Raw genomic sequence first — 19,126 nt, 5'->3', positions numbered from 1 at the left:
AAAGAGTAGCAAGGTCTAAGTAATTGGGTTGTGACTTGCCCAGTCACACAGCTAGGATGTATCTAAAGCTAAATTTGGGCTCAGGTCCTCCTGACTCCTGGCCTGGCACTCTAACCATTATACCACCCAGCTGCTCCTTTATAATTTTCTACAGTGTTTCATGGGTTTATTTCAAAGGATTAATGAGTGAAGTATGCCAGCCACCTCCTAACAAAGAAGTGATGGTTACCAGGTGCAGAATAAGATAGTTTTGGGACACAACAAATGCAGGAATTAGTTTTGTGGAAATCCATATTTGTTAAAAGGGGTCTTGTTCCTGTTTTCCTTTTTTACACAGCTCCTCTCTAAAAGAGGAAGTAGGAGAGGAAAAACTGGATTTTTTTTTGTTCTTTTAAAAACATTTTAAATTTAAAAATCTGTTTCATGAATATATGTAAAAAAATTTTCTCCAGCAATATTTATTGTATTTTTTCTTTTACATGTAGAAACAATTTTAAACATTTGTTTTCTGACATTCTGAGATTCAAAAACTTTCCCTCCTTCCTCTCTCCTCTCCCAAAAACAGAAAGTCATCTGAGATAGGTTAGTATATGTATACTTTAACTTAAAACAAATTTTTTAATTTAAATTTTGTTCAATGAATGAAAAAAATCTATTTTTTCTCCTTCCCACTACTCCCTCCCCTTTTCTTTGGAAAAAACAAAACAAAACTTGTTTTATGACTTTATGTGTACTTTAACAGGAGCCATTGGGTGACTCAGTGGATAGAGCACTGGAAGACTGATTTTCATGAGTTCAAATCTGGTCTCAAATTTGTGTGTGACCCTGGGCAAGTTTCTTAACCCTGTCTGCCTCAGTTTCCTGATCTATAAAATGAGCTGGAGAAGAAAATGGCAAGCCACTCTAGTATCTTTGCCAAGAAAACTCCAAAAGGGGCCACAAAGAGTCAAACACAACTGAACAACAACAACAACAAAAGCATAATCCCAAATAGAATCAGATTTCCTCATCTTAAAAAATCAAATATAGGAGGCATCTGGGTAGCTCAGTGGATTGAAAGCCTAGAAACGGGAGGTCCTAGGTTCAAATATGGCCTCAACACTTCCTACCTGTGTGACCCTGGTCAAGTCACTTAACCTCAATTGTCTAGCCCTTCTGCCATGGAACCAATATATCATATTGATTTCTAACATGTGAGGTAAATGTTAAAAAAAAAATCAAATGCATTTAGAAGAACTTGGTTTAGGGGCAAGAAGCCTCCAGATCAGCCAGGATGGATTAGGTTCTGTACAGAGCAAGGCCAAGAAAACAAGAATGAGGATGGGGAGGAGAGGGAGAAGGTTCCCAGAAAACTCACAGATGCACTGGCTGCTAGGCTCCCCCTGAGGCCCTGTTGGCAGACTAAGGGGCTGACTCCCTACTGACACAAAGGGAAACCTGCCATGCATAAGCCAGGAAGGGGCAAAGAAATGGGCCCTGAGGTGTCGTCCATCTCCACCAGAGCAAATCAAAGTGATCCTAATGCCTACCGTGGAAGCACTTATCCAGCAATAATGGGCCTCTGATGACTCCCAGAGAAGAAGTGAACCACTGGAGGCCATTATCAGAGAGAGGGAAGAAACTGTGCTGAGAGTTAGGAATGTCAAGGCAGAGATAAAGACTGGAATGGGTGGGTGCTGAGAACACTGGAGACACACCCATCATACCGGCATTTGGGATTTGGGGCAAAAGAACCTACAGAACACTGATTCTAGAGTCAAAAGTCCTGCCTAGGTGGAGAGTTTTCTCACCTGGGAGTTCCTGATAACCAAAGAAATCTCAGGTCCAGTCTCTATCATCCTCATCATTGTGTGGGTGACTACAGTTGCTCAGTCCAAAACTACCACTTTTTTTTTTTTAAACTTACCTTTTGACTTTGTATCAATCTTTTTTTAACCCTTACTTTCTGTCATTGTATCAATTCTTTTTTTCTTTTTAACCTTTATCTTCTTTGTATCAATTCTTTTTTTAACCCTTACTTTCTGTCTTTGTATCGATTCTTTCTTTCTTTCTTTTTTTTTTAAACACTTATCTTCAGTCTTAGAATCAATACTGTATCACCTCCAAGGCAGAAGTGGTAAGAGCTAGGCAATGGAGGTTAAGTAACTTGCCAAGGAGCACATAGCTAAGAAGTGTTTGAGGCCAGATTTGAACCTAGGATCTCCCATCTCTAGGCCTGGATTTTCATCCACTGAGCTACCCAGCTGCCCCCTTGCCCAGTCATTTCTGAAATACTCCTCTTCAGTCTTATCTGGCCCCTGAAACCAGGCCGGTTCTCTTGCCATCCCCACCAGGCAGTCCCACTGGCTCCTCTAGGCTGAGGTCTCCCTAGGACACTGGTTCTGCATTAACAATAGCTTCAGGAGTCTGCAGGCAGGGTAGCAACAGCAGCAGCCTCTAAGACTGCTACCACCAACCCTGTCCATGGCTAAGAATAGCAGTGAGAAGGATTCCTGGAAGAAAGGGTTAGGAACTATGGCACCTGCACAGGATCAGGACTAGCTCTTATGCCAGCTGATGCCGGTGCCAGGGAAACCCTCTGGCTCAGGCAGAGGAAGAGTTTGGGAACCTTGGCTTCCTGCAGCTCTGCCTCCTCTCACCTGGCTGGGGCATCCCTGAAGCATCGGTCTGTGTCACAGAACCTGCTTCTACCCCCACTGCCCCCCCCCCAAATTGGGGATCCTGGGTCTCCAGAGGCTGATCCATCTCTGGATTTTGCCACTCCCCAGTACTGTGGATTGGCTTGGCGTCTCAGCAACTGTTCCTGCAAAGGGGGGGGGGGGCTCCCTATTACCTCTGCCAGAGCTTTGTGCAAAGAAAGACTGAAAATACCCAAATGATCAGAGCTAACCCCAAGCAGAGCAGCCTGGCTTTGTCCCTAATGAGGACTCTGCAAAACCCCAGGGCAGCCTATTGGCAGTCACGTTGCAGGCAGGGACTCTGGGAATGGACCTATTCTCTTCCTCGTCTCCTCTTTTTTTAGTCATTAACACATCCCTGGAGAGCGAGAGAGAGAAGGCATTCTTAACCTATTTTGTGTCACAGACCCCTTTAGCAGTCCTGTAAAGCCCCTGTGGCCCCCTTCTCAGAAAGAGAGTTGCTTTTTTTTAAAAATGCATGAAATAAAATAAACAGGATTATTAAAAAAACAATTATGAATTACATTGAAATAAATGTCATTTTTCTATTCTCATCAACCCCTGAAATCTATCCACAGACCCCTTGGGACGAAGTGGACTCCAGTTTCAGAGCACTCCTAAAGGAAGGTGCCATACAGGGGGCTTACCTGTAAGACTGATGCACGGACAAGTAGTTACCCCCATCCCTACTCCTTCCCCACACACACTTATCCATGGGCTCATTTGCCTTTAGGACACAAAGCATAATTCTTGAATAACTGTATCTACTGAAACAAGGTATGGTCTCTTCTCTCCTACTTACAGGATATAACCTTATAATATATTATATAATTTTATATGTATTATGTAAGATTGTGTATAGATTTAATCTTAAAATATAATTTAGACTAGTGATTCTTTTTTTTTTAACCCTTACCTTCCATCTTGGAGTCGATACTGTGTATTGGCTCTAAGGCAGAAGAGCAGTAAGGGCTATGCCATGGGGGTGAAGTGACATGCCCAGGGTCACACAGCTGGGAAGTGTCTGTGGCCAGATTTGAACCCAGGACCTCCCATTTCTAGGTCTCACTCTCAATCCACTGAGCTACCCAGCTTCCCCCTTGATTCTTTTTTTAAAAAACAATTTTCTAAAATAATTCTTCAACAAGGCCAGTACTGAATAAATAGGTGAGAAGATGCTGTTGTACCTGCTCTCTGGGAAAGTCTAGTGCTAAAGGTGGCTGGAGGGTCTCCGTAGGCCATCCCCATGCCCACACCTCCAAGCAGAACCAAATGCCCAGGCAGGTGAGATTCTAGCCTGGCTTTTCTGGGATTTCCAAAAAAAGAAAACTTAATCATCCATGCTGAAGCTGAAAAGTCTTCCTTAAGTCTAACCCTTATAATCTCATCTCAGAAAAAGTAACGGAACAAACCATCCATGAATTCCCTAAGAAAAAAAGCCCCAGCACCAAATGGATTCACAACCAAATATTTATAGAACAATAAATCCCAAAAGCATATAAATTATTTGGAAAATGGCTGAGGAAGGAACTTTATCAAATCCCTTTTATGACACAAATATGGTGTGGATGCCTAAACCAGGAAGAGAAAAAACAGAAGAAGAAAAACTATAGGCCAATCTCCATAATAAATATTGAAGCGAAAATTTTAAAGAAAACATTAACAAGGAAATTACAGCACAAGGATCATATAATCTGACCCAGGTGGATTTTATGCCAAGAAGGCAGGGATGGTTCAGGATTAGGACAACCATCAGCATAATTGACCATTTCAATAACAAGTCTAACCCTGAGTCTGTCATGATATAGTAGCTTCAGTAAGGACCCTCTTGCTCTACCCTCAGAAAACAGAAAGAAGTAGCATTAGTCACCTTCTTCTAAATGACATTTTCTACTAGATGAAATGACTACTAATACATTTAAAAATGAATAGCTTGGGGGCAGCTAGTGGATAGAGAGCAAGGCTTAGAGACAGGAGGTTCTGGTTCAAATCTGTCCTCAGACACTTCCTGGACAAGTCACTTAACCCCCCTTACCACTCCTCTGCCTTAGAACCAATATATAGTATTGATTGTAAGACAGAAGGTAAGAGTTCAATAAATACATAGCTTCTCTGAGTATCTATTGGACAATAAAACTAGAAGTTCTTTAGCATAGGGATCCAGAAATCCTGCATGCCAGGGGGTCAACTAATTTCAATGTAGCTTTCATTAATTTGATTCAAATGTTTCTGAAAAAATGTGAGAGCAATTTCAATCTGCCAGCTAATACAGATTTTATTACTTTATTCTCTCAATAACCTCAGAAGGAGGCTACCATGTATAGTAGATATAAATCTGGGCTTGAAATCAAGAAAGCTTGGGGTCAAGTTCCATCTCAGGAACTCACTGTTTTGTGACTCTGGGCAAATCACTTAACCTCTGAGTGTCCCATATAGCTTCCTCCAAAAGATCTTAACCTAGCATCCATTAATTTTAAAAAATATGTTGGTAACTATTTCAATATAATTGGCTTCCTTTGAGGTCACTGGATTACAGAGGAATTTTATTTTATGCACTTAAAATTTACTAATAGAAAATAATTTAAAATCCTGAGAAGGGATCCACAGGGGTCTAGGATACAAAAGAGGTTACAAACTACTATTCTGGGGCATCGAGGTGACTCAATGGATAGAGAGCCAAGCTTAAATATGGAAGGTCCTGGGTTCACATGTGACCTCAGACACTTCTTTGCTGTGTGACCTTGGGCAAGTCACTTATTCATAATTGCCTAACCTCTAAGTTTCTCTTCTGCTTTAGAATCTATAATAAGTATTGATTCCTAGGTAGAAGATGAGGGTTTTTTAAAAAGAACTGCTATTCTAGACTATAAGTAGGAGAGAAGAAACCATGCCTTGCTTTGGTAGATACAATTACCCACCAGAAGCTCCTTATAGCTATGAAATTACAGGTCCAATATCCCCTTCCATATCTCTTCTAGACAAATAAAACCCTCAAATTAAAAAAAAAAAAACCCATTTGAAAGAATCCACACCACCAGTTAGCTTAGAGAGCAACAAGGAACCTTCAAACCAGGGCTTTTTCAATGGACACCACCAAACATTTCTGATCCAGTGGAGGCCTGAGCTATGAGTAGGGATGGTTTCATTCCTTCTATCTTCGATGCCTAGCCCAGTGCCTGACATATGGGGTGATTAAATTGTTGTTGTTCAGTCATTTGGTCACATCTGACTCTTTGTAACCTCAACTATCCACGGGGTTTTCTTGGAAGGAGTGGTTTGCCATTCATTCATTTTCTTGGAAGGAGTGGTTCCTTCTTCAGCAGATCCTTTTGTCAGGCAATAAGAGGTTAAATGATTTGCCCAGGGTCACACAGGGTTACGTATCTGAAGCTGAATTTGAATTCAAGTCTTCCTAACTCCAGAGCCTCTATCCACTGAGCCACTTAACTAAGAGCTGCAAATACCAAGAAAAGCAAAACAGCCAGTCTCTGCCCTCAAGGAGCTCACAGTCAAATGAGGAGACAACATGCCAAAAACTATGTACAAGTAAGATCTATGGAGGAAAAATTAGGGGGAATATCAGAGGGAAAGCACTAAGATTAAGGAGATCTAGGAAAGATTTTTGAAAAAGACAAAGGGAAACAATCCTCAAGGACATAATGAAAAACACCATCCAGAGAAAGACCCAATAGAATCTGAATGCAGACTGAGAGGTACTATATTTCACTTTATTGCTTCACTTTTCTTTTGGGTATTTGAGTTCTCTTTCATAAAAGGCCTAAAACAGAAAAAACATTTTACACTATTACACATGTAAAAATCTATATCAGATAGCTTGCTGTCTGTGAGAGGAGAGAGCTCAAGAGGGAGGGAGAAGGAGAATTTGACTTAAACTTAAAAAAAAAACAACCAGTAGTTGAGGGGAAAAAATAAAAAAGTATTAAAAAGAAAAATAAAAAGTAGAAGTACAGGGTAGGTAGTGCAATAGATATAGAGCCAGGTCTGGAGTTGAGAAGAACTGGTTTCAAATCTAGCCTCAGATATTCCTTAGAGCCTATCCCTTGCTGCTCTTCTGTCTTAGAACTGATACTAAGACAGTTGGGGGGGAAGGGAGGGAGGGAGGGAGGAAGAGAGTGAGTGAGTAAGAGAGAGAGAGAGAGAGAGAAAGAGAAAGAGAAAGAGAAAGAGAGAGAGAAAGAGAAAGAGAAAGAGAAAGAGAAAGAGAAAGAGAAAGAGAAAGAGAGAGAAAGAGAAAGAGAAAGAGAAAGAGAAAGAGAAAGAGAAAGAGAAAGAGATTAAAAAAAAAAAAAGCCAGGAGGTAGAATGAAGAGGAAGAGAGCTGAAACTAAATGGGACAGATTGAAAGAAGGTTCTGTTCTGGACAGCAGAGCACCTGGAGGGGACTATTCATGCATTACAGCAACGTCAGATGGTTTGGTTTTGCTTTCACAGACCATCTGGTCCAATGCACATAGATGAGAAGCTGAGGGCCAAAGAGGTCAAGTGATTGCCTATGGCCAAACAGATAATAAGCATCAAAGACAGAATCTGAACCCAGGTCATCTCCTACCAGTCAGGGTGTTGTTCGAAAATCAAGGCATATGTGTTGGATCCTGATTTAGCAAATCTCCTTCACTGGGGTTCATGTAAGTCAATCTCCCACACTCCATCCCACTCACAAACACCCTGACAAGGCCTAAAAACTCTTGAGTTCAAAGGCCAGACAGACATCTTTACAGCTGCCCAAGAGCCTGGCACAGAGTAGGTGCTTTGTATGCTTTGATGAGAGGCATGGGGCCAGGGCCAGGGCCAGGGCTCACCTGCAGACCAGAGTAGCGATGATGACACACCAGGCTGTACAACAGCAATCGGCATCCAGATGTTCCTCACTTTTTCGATGGCGGCAACACAGCCAGAAGGAGTAGAAGAGAAGGAAGAGGAGATCCAGAGCCAGACAAGATAGGGCTACACTACCCAGCAGTAACAGAGCCTGTGGAAAGAGATGGGAAATGTGTTACAAAATTGCAACCTTTGAATAAAATCATATAAAATCATACAGAATCATGAATTTAGAATTGGAGAAGCTCATTGAACCCTATCCTTTCAATTAAAAAAAAAAAACTTTACTTTCTGCCTTAGAATCAGTTCCACAGTAGAAGGAGAATAAGGGCTAGGTAATTAGGGTTACGTGACTTACCCAGGGTCATACAGTGAGGAAGTGGCTGAGGTCACATTTGAACTCAGGACCTCCTGTCACCAGGCCTGGCTCTACCCACTGTGCCACCTAGCTGCCACAACCAATCCTTAAATTTTACAAATGCGAGGTTAAGTGATTTGTCCATGACCACATATTAAGTATTTTCTATAGGATTTGAACTCCAATTTTCCTGACTCCAAACCCAGTGCTCTATCCACTAGTCAGTTCAATAAACATTTATTAAGCATTTACTAAGCGCTGTGCTAAACAACAATATCTCCCTCACTCCCATCTCCAAGCCACTAATAAACTCAATGATGGAGGGGACAGCTAGAAGAAAGAATATACCTAGCTATGTGACCCTGGGCACGTCACTTAACCCAGACTCTCTAGCCTTTGCCCTTTTGTCTTAGTTACTAGGACAGAAATTAAGATTTTTTTTTAAAGAAAGGATATGCAGGAGAGGGAGAAGGGGGGCAGGTTGGCACAGAGCTGACGCCACAGTGGATTAGATACAAACAGCCTGCCCCACTGGCCTATTTCCTACAAAGAAGGATGCCAAGAGCAAACCAATAATTAATATTGAACACACAGGCAGTTCTGCCTATGTGTAAAGTGCTTGGGAATCTTTAATTAATCCAACTCTAGGCCATCTGCAAACAAACCCCTCCTCCCCCACTGCCAGATAGTCCCACCTCCTTCCACCCTTAAATTAACTGAACTGTGAGTGTCTGGGGAAACCTCGAAGTTTACAGAGAAATGAAATGATATAAATAAAACTCTCTTCCTGAATGGTTGCCATAACGTTTTCCCACCTTCCTTGACAGTTTTTTCAGTGATCTCAGGGCCACTGGCAGACCCAAGATTGGGGGGAGAGGGAGCTAGAGGGAAGCAGAGAGGTGAGTGATTAAGAAAAAGGAGAGAGAAAAAAAAAAGGAGGGAGACCAGGGAGGGGGCTGGAAGACATACAGATAAGAGAGACAGAGAGAAATGGATGGAAAGTGGGATGGAGGAACAGAGACCCAGGGGAAGAGAGCCATGGACAGGGAAAAGAAAGCAATAGAGAAAGGAGGCATAGGGGAAGAATGGAATCTCCTGAGAGCCTGCTGGCCTAGTCCCCAACACCCCTCTCCTCTCATTAGGTGCTTAGTTATTTATTTCACACTAATGTGCAACTGGCTTTCCACAATGCAGTATCATGGCATGTACCCAGGTACAAACCCTGACAACTCTTTTCAAGCTGAAACTTGATTCAGGTATGGGCAGGATGACACAGTGTGTATCATTTGTGGAGGAGCTGGATTCAGGGAAGGCTGATGAATCTCCCAGCCCCAGATTGTCTGCTTAAGGGGTGGGAAAGTGATTTGCACTGGTGGAGAGAGAATCCATAGCAAAGCAATCATGGCTTTTTGGAATTATGATAAATTTCCAAGGTGCAAAATGGGTAGAGTTCCTGCCTTCTTGTAGTCTTATAGTCTACTTTTTTCTAGGTTGTCTCCTCTCCACCCCAATTAGAAGATTTATTCTGGCCTTCCTTGTATGGAAGTGGATCCTAGAGTTGGTTTCCATTCCCCTTTCCCTTATGAAATATCACTTTTTTAAAATGCCTTTACTTTCTGTCGTAGTAACAACTCTAAAATAGATGGACAAGGGCTAGGTAATGGAGGTTAAGTGACTTGTCCAGGGTCACACAGTAGTATCTTTGGCCAGATTTGAACCCAGGTTCTTCTAACTTCAGGCTCAAACTACTATGCCACCTAGTTGCCCCGAAACATCACTTTTCTCTTGCCACTGGACTTTGATAACTCTGAGGGAGAGGGTGAGGTTGCAACTTTGTTTCCCCACTTCAATCCAATTCACACACAAGTAAAAACGTCATTTGCCTTCATCATAATGCCACTGGTCCTCTTTAAAAACAAAGGATGAACACCTACCATTGCGCACTTGGGCCCCAAAGGCAGATGAGTGGTTAAAGCACCGAGGGTGGCACATGCCTCTATGTTATCCTTCATGGCACCTAACACAAAGAAGGTCACACTTACAGACCCAAGGTAATATTTCCTGCTGCAGATGAAGTTTATAAGACAAAGCATCTGCCTGCTCCTCTTAACATCTATCAGACTAGTCCTGGGAGAGATGAATTGGGCAGGACTCTCTCCATTCCCTCCCAAACTATGAGAAATGGAAGGTAATTCCTATCAGAACTCAACTGCCTTGTTTCTCCAAAACTCATCACTCATCCTTCCCAAGCCCCAGTGTCCTTCTAGGGGAACCTGACATCCAGATAATGATTTTGATCTCAATGCTGCTTACCCTCTTAACCACCAAGAAATAACAATGAATCACCCAAGAGGAGGAGCAGAAGACACTCCCACAGAGTCTGTGAAAGCCCATTGTTAGGATAGGTTAGAATAAATGCTTGGGAAAGACTCAGCTTTTCCACTGGCTCCCATTCCAGAGTTCCTAGTTTTCCTACAACTGTCAAAAAGATTTTCCTAAGGCATAGACCTAACCATAGCTCATCCCCTATTCAATAAATTCCCATCGCTCCCTATTCCCACCAGGATCCTTTGGCATTTATACAACTTTTTTTTTAAGCCGCTACCTTTTGTCTTAGATTCAATACTCAGTAGTTCCAAAGCAGAAGAGCTATAAGTGCTAAACAATTGGGCTTAAGTGCCTTGACCAGGCTCACATAGCCAGGAAGTGTCTACGGCCACTTTTTTTTTAAAACCCTTACCTTCCATCTTAGAATCAATACTAGGTATTAGTTCCAAGGCAGAAGAGTGATAAGGGCTAAACAACCAGGCTTAAGTGACTTGACCAGGGTCACATAGCTAGGAAGTGTCTGAGGCCATATTTGAACCCAGGGCCTTCCCATCTCCAGGTCTGGTCCTCTATCCACTGTATCCACCTTGCTGTAGGGCCTTCCTTTCTAAGATTACATCCCACCTACTTTGAATGGATGTAGTAGATTCCTCTTTTTTTGTCATCTTTTCTCCTCCATTAGATCTTTAAACATTTGATAGAATTCACCTGTGAATCCATCTGGCCCTGGGGATTTTTTCTGAGGGAGTTCTTTGATGGCTTATTCAATTCCTTTTCCTGACATGGGATTATTTAAGTATTCTATTTCCTCTTCTGTTAATCTAGGCAATTTATATTTTTGTAAATATTCATCCATTTCTTTCCACCCCTATTAGAATGTAAGTTCCTTTAGAGCAGGGACTGTTTCTGCCTTTCCTTGTAGCCCTAGAACTTAGCACAGTACATGACATATAGTAAAACTTAATAAATGCTTGTTGATTCTTTGTATGATCTTAGCTGTCCTATACCAGACCTCTTCCAACCTACCAGCCAGAGAAATGTAACCTGAGACTTCTCAGGGAAAACTCAAAACAGCTAGTGGAGTTTCCCAAAATGCCTATATTACAGATATCACTATTCCTTCTGGGGAGGGCTCAAGCTACTTCCCCAAGAAAGCAGCCCCCTTCCCACACACACAACTTTGTATTTACAGGAGGAACACAAAACCTTGCTCCCTGAGGTCCTTCTCCCCTCAGATAATAATGGAAGGGTAGACCAGTAGGCTTCTCCTTCCCTGTCCAGGAGTACTATGGAGTCAGTGTTCTTTTCAAACCTTTGACTTGTCATTATCTCCACACACACAAAAAAGTAGGCAGTAGATAAAGTAAAGCTGAGCAGTAGATAAAGTGCTGAGCCTGGAGTCAGGAAGACTCATCTTCCTGAAATCAAATCCAACCTCAGTTGGGGGACCCTGGGCATTTAACCCAATCTGTCTCAGTTTACTCATATGTAAAACTAGAGAAGAAAATGACAAACCATTCCAGTATCTTTGTCAAGAAAACCCCAAATGGGGTCAGTGAACTTGTACAAAACATTGTGGTAGGTGCTCAGATATAAAGAAGTATAAGATAATGAGTCTGGCTCTAAGAGACTTAGCATCTGAGAAAGGGCTTTTTATACACTAGCTGCCACCTGGGTGCTTCAGACAATAAGACATCCTGGAGATTAAAGAATAATGCTGGCAAAGCTCACCAGGGTCTCCTTGTTCCTGAGGCTAACTTTGGGACAGTACATGCTGCCTTTGGCCCCAAACCAGAATCGCTTTGAATCTGAAGCAGGAATACTCCCCTATGGCATCCACCAACCTGCTCCTTAGCCTCTGGCCATTGAGGATGAGGGTTTCCAGGGTGATGGTTTTCTTCCAGTTGAGATAGTAAAGAGAGTGAAAGAAACAGACCACTGACATCGAAGCCTTTCTTTAGAGTTAGAAAAGCCTGCCTAGCACACCAGCTCGCTGTAAAGTACTGCTGTAAAGAATGAACACTGGATAATCAGTCAGCCACAAACAAGGTCTTGGCTCCAACCAACCCTACCCTTGACAGTCAGTCAAAGGAGCTCAGTTGGCTCCAGCTTCCCAGGGCTGGCAGCACAATTTTATTCTCTAAGCAGGCACAAGGTCTGACTTCTGGGAAAGAGAATCAGAAAGAGAAAAGGGAGAAAGGGAATAAGCATTTCTTTAGTACCTACTATGTGCCAGGGACTGTGCTAAGGGCTTTACAAATCTTATCTCATTTGACCCTCACAACAGTCCTGCAAGGTAGATAAAATGTTATTATCTCTGTTTTACTTATTATTATTTATTATTTACTTTTTATTACTTATTTTTACTTATATTACTATTATTATATAATATATTATAGTAATAAAATATGTAATATATTACTATTATATAATATAGGGTATGTGACAATATAATATATAACATACATTATTATACTATATATAGCATATTACTATAATATGAGTATTATTTATTTACATTTTTAATCCTCAGTTGGGGAAACTGAGGCAGAGGTTAAATGACTTGCCCAGGGTCACATAGCTAGTAAGAATTTGAGGCCAGATAAAATGACTAGAAGAAAAGGTAAGGATGGGAGGGGGGGCGGGGGCTGAGAATAAAGGACAGAAGACTCTGTTCTATTTCCTAGAGTTTCTTGGCTAAGGAGAAAAATCTCTTCACCAATTAGTAAATCAAAGTTTTTGAGTCTCTCTACCTCTGCCCTCCAAAAACTCTCAACCTGATACTCCATTCATTAGTGCTGCCAGTCACTACCCAGAATTACTAAAAACTGGGGTTGATCTCAAGTTATTGAGCCATGCTACATATATTCATCTTGAATAAATAAATAAGAATTAGGTAAATGGATGTTCCCATACACTCTGTTTTATGTCTCTGTGACTCATATCTGCCCACCAGGGTGTGAAAATTTGGTTGTTTTTCTTTTGTGTGTCATGAGAGTCATTACTAGTAAAAGGAGTTTCAAAGAAGAAGAAGAAAAACCATCTTCCTCCCAGGGACAAGTTCATTTCCACCCCCCCCTCATTAAGTGCTTGCTTCATTTTGCAATAGTTCATATACGTCTTCCTAGGCTTCTCTAAACTCCTCACAGTTGTCTTTATCTTACAGCAAAATAACAGTGTTATTCATCTATAGGGACAAGGGCCTTCTTCTTATGATCTTATAGATTCACTATTTCTAGTAGGCAGAATAAATAAAGCACAACTCTTCTTCTCCATCTATGACAGAACTAAAACTATTCATTCTATTAGGTACCAACAAATAGATGGAAAGCCAAGATGATGGCCTGCATGTGAAAGTCCAACTTTCCAGAAGTTTGCCAAGAGAAATTGCAAAATTTGGATAAGAACCAGTCTTGATACAAGCAGACAGATATTTTTTTCCACAACATTAACACTCTAAGGCCCCAAGGTTCTCAAGAAATTAAGCAAAAAGCCCCAACTCCTTCCATTTCCCTCCAAGGGCCTCTAGGTCACTGAAATATGTCAGTCAGGATTCACTTCTCAAAATGTTTCCATGAACCCCTGAAGGGACCAAATGGACACGGAGCATTGAAAACCCAGAGAGAAGAATATGGCCCTGCATATACTATATTATTCCCTTTCCTGCCTTCATGAAAGATACAAGTGCTCCCCAATATGTAGAGTATATTCTCTTCCCTAACCCCTGCCTTATAGAACCCTCAAATTTGTACACCCACACCAGGGATTTCTCCCACAAGAAATGATTTTGTTTCAATTTTGTATTGACTTACTCTGGTTTATGTAATCATTTTCAGGAAACCACAGGCTACAATGGAAAAAATGGGGGGTGGGGGGAAATCGCTTTTTGCTTCTCAGTCAAGCTTCTTATCCTACCCATTGCCTGCTGCCACTCCGAAAGGTATCCTCAAAAATGATTATTCAACACTTAAATGACTTTCAATTATGTAAGTGTAGCTCCTAGTGGTGGTTGTTTGTTTTTTTAAGCTCTTACCTTGTCTTAGAATTGATACTAAGTATTGGTTCCAAGGCAGATCAATAAAGACTAGGCAACTGGGGATAAGTGACTTGTTCAGGATCCCACAGCTAGGAAATGACTGAGGTCAGATTTGAACCCACCACTTCCTATCTGACACTCTATGCCACTGAGTCAAGCTTATTTATTTGGAATAATAATGGCCGTAGCAAAAACATTTTTATTATATATATGATAATAATGTATAATTAAAAAGCATCACCCTAGACAACTTGATTAATAGAAGAAGGAAAATGTAAGCTCCTTGAAGGCAGGAATTATCTTATGTTCATGTTTATATCCTCAGCTCCACGGGGAATACTTAAATATTTGTATTTATATACTTCCACAAATGTCTTTGCCCTTAGATAAAAAACATATAGCCACCTACCACTAGGCTAGTATTCAAAGTCTCTCCTGCTTGGTCAAACACCTTAGCTAGAAGTCTGTGAATTTGATTTGTTTTGTTGTTTGTTGTTTTTTTATAAACAGCAATGAGGCAGAGAGGAAGATTGCTGGACCTAAAGTCAGAAAGACCTGAGATCAAATTCTACCTTGGACATTTATACTAGCCGTGTGATCTGGGCAAGCCACTTAAACTCTCCCTGCTGTTGAAAGTCTAACTTACAGAAGTTTGCTAAGAGAAATTGCAAAATTTGGACAAGGATCAGACTTGATACAATCAGATATTTTACAACATTAACTCTCTGAAATAGAGATTTACTGATCTATAAAATGGAGATAATATCATTTATCTCTTAGACTTGTTGTGAGGATGAATATGATTTTTTTTTAAACTCTTATCTTCTGTCTTAGTATCAGTGCAGGAAGGGCTAGGCAAGTGGGGTTAAGTGGCTTGCCCTGGGTCATAGAGTTAGGAAGTGTCTGAGGCCTGATTTGACCCAGGTTCTCCCAACTCCAGACCTGGTGCTCTATCCACTGTGCTACCTGTCCCCTTGACTATACGATTTGTAAAGAAATTTGCAGTACTACATAAATATAGCAAATACTTAAAGTACTATGTAAATAGTAGCTATTTTAAAAATATCAGGTACCTATATTTCAGCATAACTGGTTTCCTTTGTGATCCAGTGAATTTTACTTTATGTATTTAAAAACATTTGGGTAAGGGGTCCATTAGTTTCACAGACTGACAATGGGGACCAGTTCATAAAAGAGGTTTAAGAATCCCTGCTCTGGTGACAAAGTCTTTCAGACCCAGAATCAAGTCCATGCCACAATAAAGCATCAAAATATGACTTCAGTGAAAAATAACTACTATCAATAATAATACAATTTCTTTATTAATGGTATAATGAACAAGAACCACCAGCTTGCATTTTCAAGGAGCATTTTCAAAGAGTTTTCCTATTCATAATTTCATTTGAGGATCACAATATCCTTAGAGACTATGAACAGGGAAAACTTAATCATGCCATTTGACATGTGAGAAAACAGGCCCAGAAGTGACCCAACTTGCCAGGGAATCCTGTCTCAAGCTAGTAAATGGAACAAGTTCTGCCTGTAAGCATAGGTCCTATACTCATCAATACACTGTCATGATGGTATGAGACAAATCTCAGAATGTCAGATTGAGTCCAAACTCCTCCCTCATTTGAAAAACAAAAACAAAAATGAATGACCCAGAACTGTGATTTCATTGGTCTAAGACTGATCTTCCACCTCCAACCAGAATTCAGCCCCTTCCTGACACTCTCACCTCAAGGACCCCAGGGTTCTGAAAGGTGAGCTTTCCCTTTATCTTGGCAGGAACCAGTCCATCAGTGCCCATCTTCAGTGCCTACCACAGTGCCAGCCATTATAAATACTTGGATACTTATTAATTATGTTTACATTTATGTATTTAAATATTGACCCATTCACTCATTCAAAGAGGCAAAGTTCCATTCAATTAAATGTGTTCTCTGTAACTGCTCAAAGACCATAAAGCTCATAACTGGCATGAACTCAGTTATTCTGAATCCAGATCCAGAACATCCATTATACCAGCCTTCCTCAACAGGTCCCGTTTCTTCTCTTTCAAAGAAGCATCTTACCCCCCCCCCCACTTCTCTATTACCCTTCTTCCCACCTCCCCCCAAATTAACCTTCTTCTAGCACCTGGGTCTTTCCCTTTCTCTTCCTCCCCATCCTCTCCCTCCATGACCAGTTTGGGAGTTCTGCCTGCCTTTTGCTTTCTTAAAAGTATCCTTGTTCTTCTCTATTCCCAGACATGAAGGGCAGATCATCCCATGTGCTGGCATGGGGGACAGCCAACTCTTGCCAATGAGCAGCTGCTCACTGGAAGGCAGAGCAGCTGGGTCTAGAAGAGTGGCTCAAAGTCCAACAGTGAGCGACCCTTTGCCTTTAGACAACCAGACCCTTCAGGAATCCCTGGAAAGCAGCAAGAGGCATGACTTATTTCAAAAGCATGATTCCTTTGCCAGCTTCAAGGGAAGAGAGTAGCTGTCCTGTAGATAGCCATCTTCCTTTCCTTTCCAACAGGCCCTGGAGTGGGAAAGAAAAAAGTAGGGGGGCAGCCAACCACTTTGGTGATCAAATACCAGTTATTCAGAATCAGCTGAGGTCCTACCTCATTGAGTAGGTATGGGGGGTTGGGGTGGGAAGGAGAGCCCCTACTCCCTACTCATTCCCTTATCTGCCTCCCTCACCACCATTCCCTTACTTTATTTCTCTTTCTCTGGAATCAAAGTCCATTGACTAAGAAGAAAACACATTGATGGAGAAGTTCTTGTTCTGTTGGGTCCCACACATCATAATTAGAAAGACAACTGGAACATTTCAGTTGCACACAAAAGAGAAATGCGCGCACACACACACACACACACACACACATACACACACACACACACACACACATCACCACCACCACCACCACCACCACCACCACCACTTCCCCACAATTAGATGTGGAACAGGCATGTATGTCTCCATTCCTGGAAGTCTTCAAAGGATGGAAATAAAGGGTTTTATGTTTTTTTAATTTTTTCCAGTTACATTTAGAAACACTTTCTGACAATTGTTTTTTAACATTTTATAATTCAGATTCTTCTCCCTCCCTGTGGTGGTGAGTCATCTGATATAGGTTATACTTGTATTTTCATGTGATACGTACTTCTGCGTTACTCAAGGCAGGATAGAAGTCACAAATCACACACACACTAAAGATGTCATGAAGGAAATATAGGGGAAGATGGCTTACTTGGATCTGCTCTCAGACTCCAATGGTTCCTTCTTTGGCTATGGAGAGCATTTTCATCATGAGTCCCTTGGGGTTATCAAAAAGCTCATTTCTGCTAAGGGTTGGGCTTAAATCAGATGACGTTCATAAAAAGAAGTTATGAACCCGTGCACTTAGAGGAATGGCAAGTTTCTCAATGAGCCTTCCCTTTTCTCAGTATTCAGATTCCAAATAAACCTAATGCTGTTGTTGTTTCATCATTTCCGTTGTGTCCAATTCTTCATGATCCCATTCAAGAATTTCTTGGGAGAGATACTGGAGTGCTTTGCCATTCCCTTCTCCAGCTCATTGTACTGATAAGGAACTGAGGCAAACCGTGTGAAATGACTTGACCACACAGCTAGTAACTAACTGAGACCAGATTTGAACTTAAGAAGATGTCGTCCAGGACCTCTCCACTGTGCCCCCTAGTGGCCACCATAGTACTTGCTTTATACAATGTCTTTTTCGACCCAACCTTTAAGACCCAGCTCAAGTTCTACCACTTCTTCCAAAGTTTTCCCAGTCTAGTCTGGTCATAGTGATTTTATTTCAACCAAAAGAGCATATCTCAGTAAACAAGTTACTTCAGAGATGGAGGGGAGAGGGGAGGGAAGAGCCCTAGAAGGGAGTGGTCAAAAGGAGTTTTACAACAGAATCATTCTTCAGGGCTATTACTCCAAAATCACGACAGCAATCACTTTTTAAAACTCTTATTAGTCAGCCAGACAACAGACATTTAGGAATTGCCTACTATATGCCAGGTATTCTGCTCAATTTGGGGAATTAAAAAACCCCACAATTTTATCCAGAGGGGTTTACATTCTAATACAGATAATATGCAAATAGCCAGTTCCGTATGAGATATGTAATCTCAGAGGAAAATAAAATTAAAAGTAGATAGCTGTTGTTGTTCAGTCATTTCAGTTGTATTCAACTTTGTGACTCCATTTGGGGTTTTCTTGGCAAAGATACTAGAGTGGTTGGCCATTTCCTTCTCCAGATCATTTTATGGATGTGGAGACTGAGGCAAAGAAGGCTAATTGACCTAGCTAGTCATACTGGCATGGGCATTGTCTCCCGAAGCCATAGAAGTATTTCAGGCAAACTACAAGCAGGGAAATCCTTTGCTCCCTTACATTCTTGTGACTCCTAACCCAAAACATCTGATAACTCCTATAAGACCTTGAGAGGATTATCCTCCTAGGATTATCCTTTAGATGGACACAGAGATACACCTCCAGGTTATGCCTTGATACCATCAGGTTGTATCTACATCTACCTGTCACATTCCCTAAACTATGAGGGCCACCCCCTCTGTCTTCAGGTTTTTTTTCAAACCCTTACTTCTATTTTAGAATCAATACTGTATATTGGTTTCCAAGGCATAAAAATAGTAACAACTAAACAATGGAACTTGCTGAGGATCACCCACAATGTGTCCCTCGCATTGTGGGTGATCCTCAGCAAGCTCGGTTGCCCAGCAAAATTCGTCAAACTGATCCAGCTCTTTCATGTTGACATGACAGGGGAAGCTCTATCTGGTGGAGAGACTTCCGATCTCTTCAACATCTCCAATGGCGTGAAACAAGGCTGTGTCCTCGCTCCGGTACTATTCAACCTATTTT

General features: G+C 41.4%; 1 protein-coding gene across 4 annotated transcripts in view; it reads right to left on the bottom strand.

Annotated features, from left to right (window-relative positions):
* Nucleotides 1–19,126, bottom strand: part of TTYH3 (tweety family member 3) — a 202,034-nt gene that overhangs the window by 85,117 nt on the left and 97,791 nt on the right. For all 4 annotated transcript variants that reach the window (XM_056806481.1, XM_007498393.3, XM_056806483.1 and 1 more), the window contains one exon: nt 7,499–7,668. In XM_056806481.1, the coding sequence (XP_056662459.1) occupies nt 7,499–7,668 (170 nt within the window). The remainder of the gene's footprint in view (nt 1–7,498; nt 7,669–19,126) is intronic.

Source organism: Monodelphis domestica, chromosome 7 (assembly GCF_027887165.1).
Source record: "Monodelphis domestica isolate mMonDom1 chromosome 7, mMonDom1.pri, whole genome shotgun sequence".
NCBI lineage: Eukaryota > Metazoa > Chordata > Mammalia > Didelphimorphia > Didelphidae > Monodelphis > Monodelphis domestica.
Note: the sequence above shows the minus strand (reverse complement) of the source record. Positions and strands in the feature narration are given on the sequence as shown.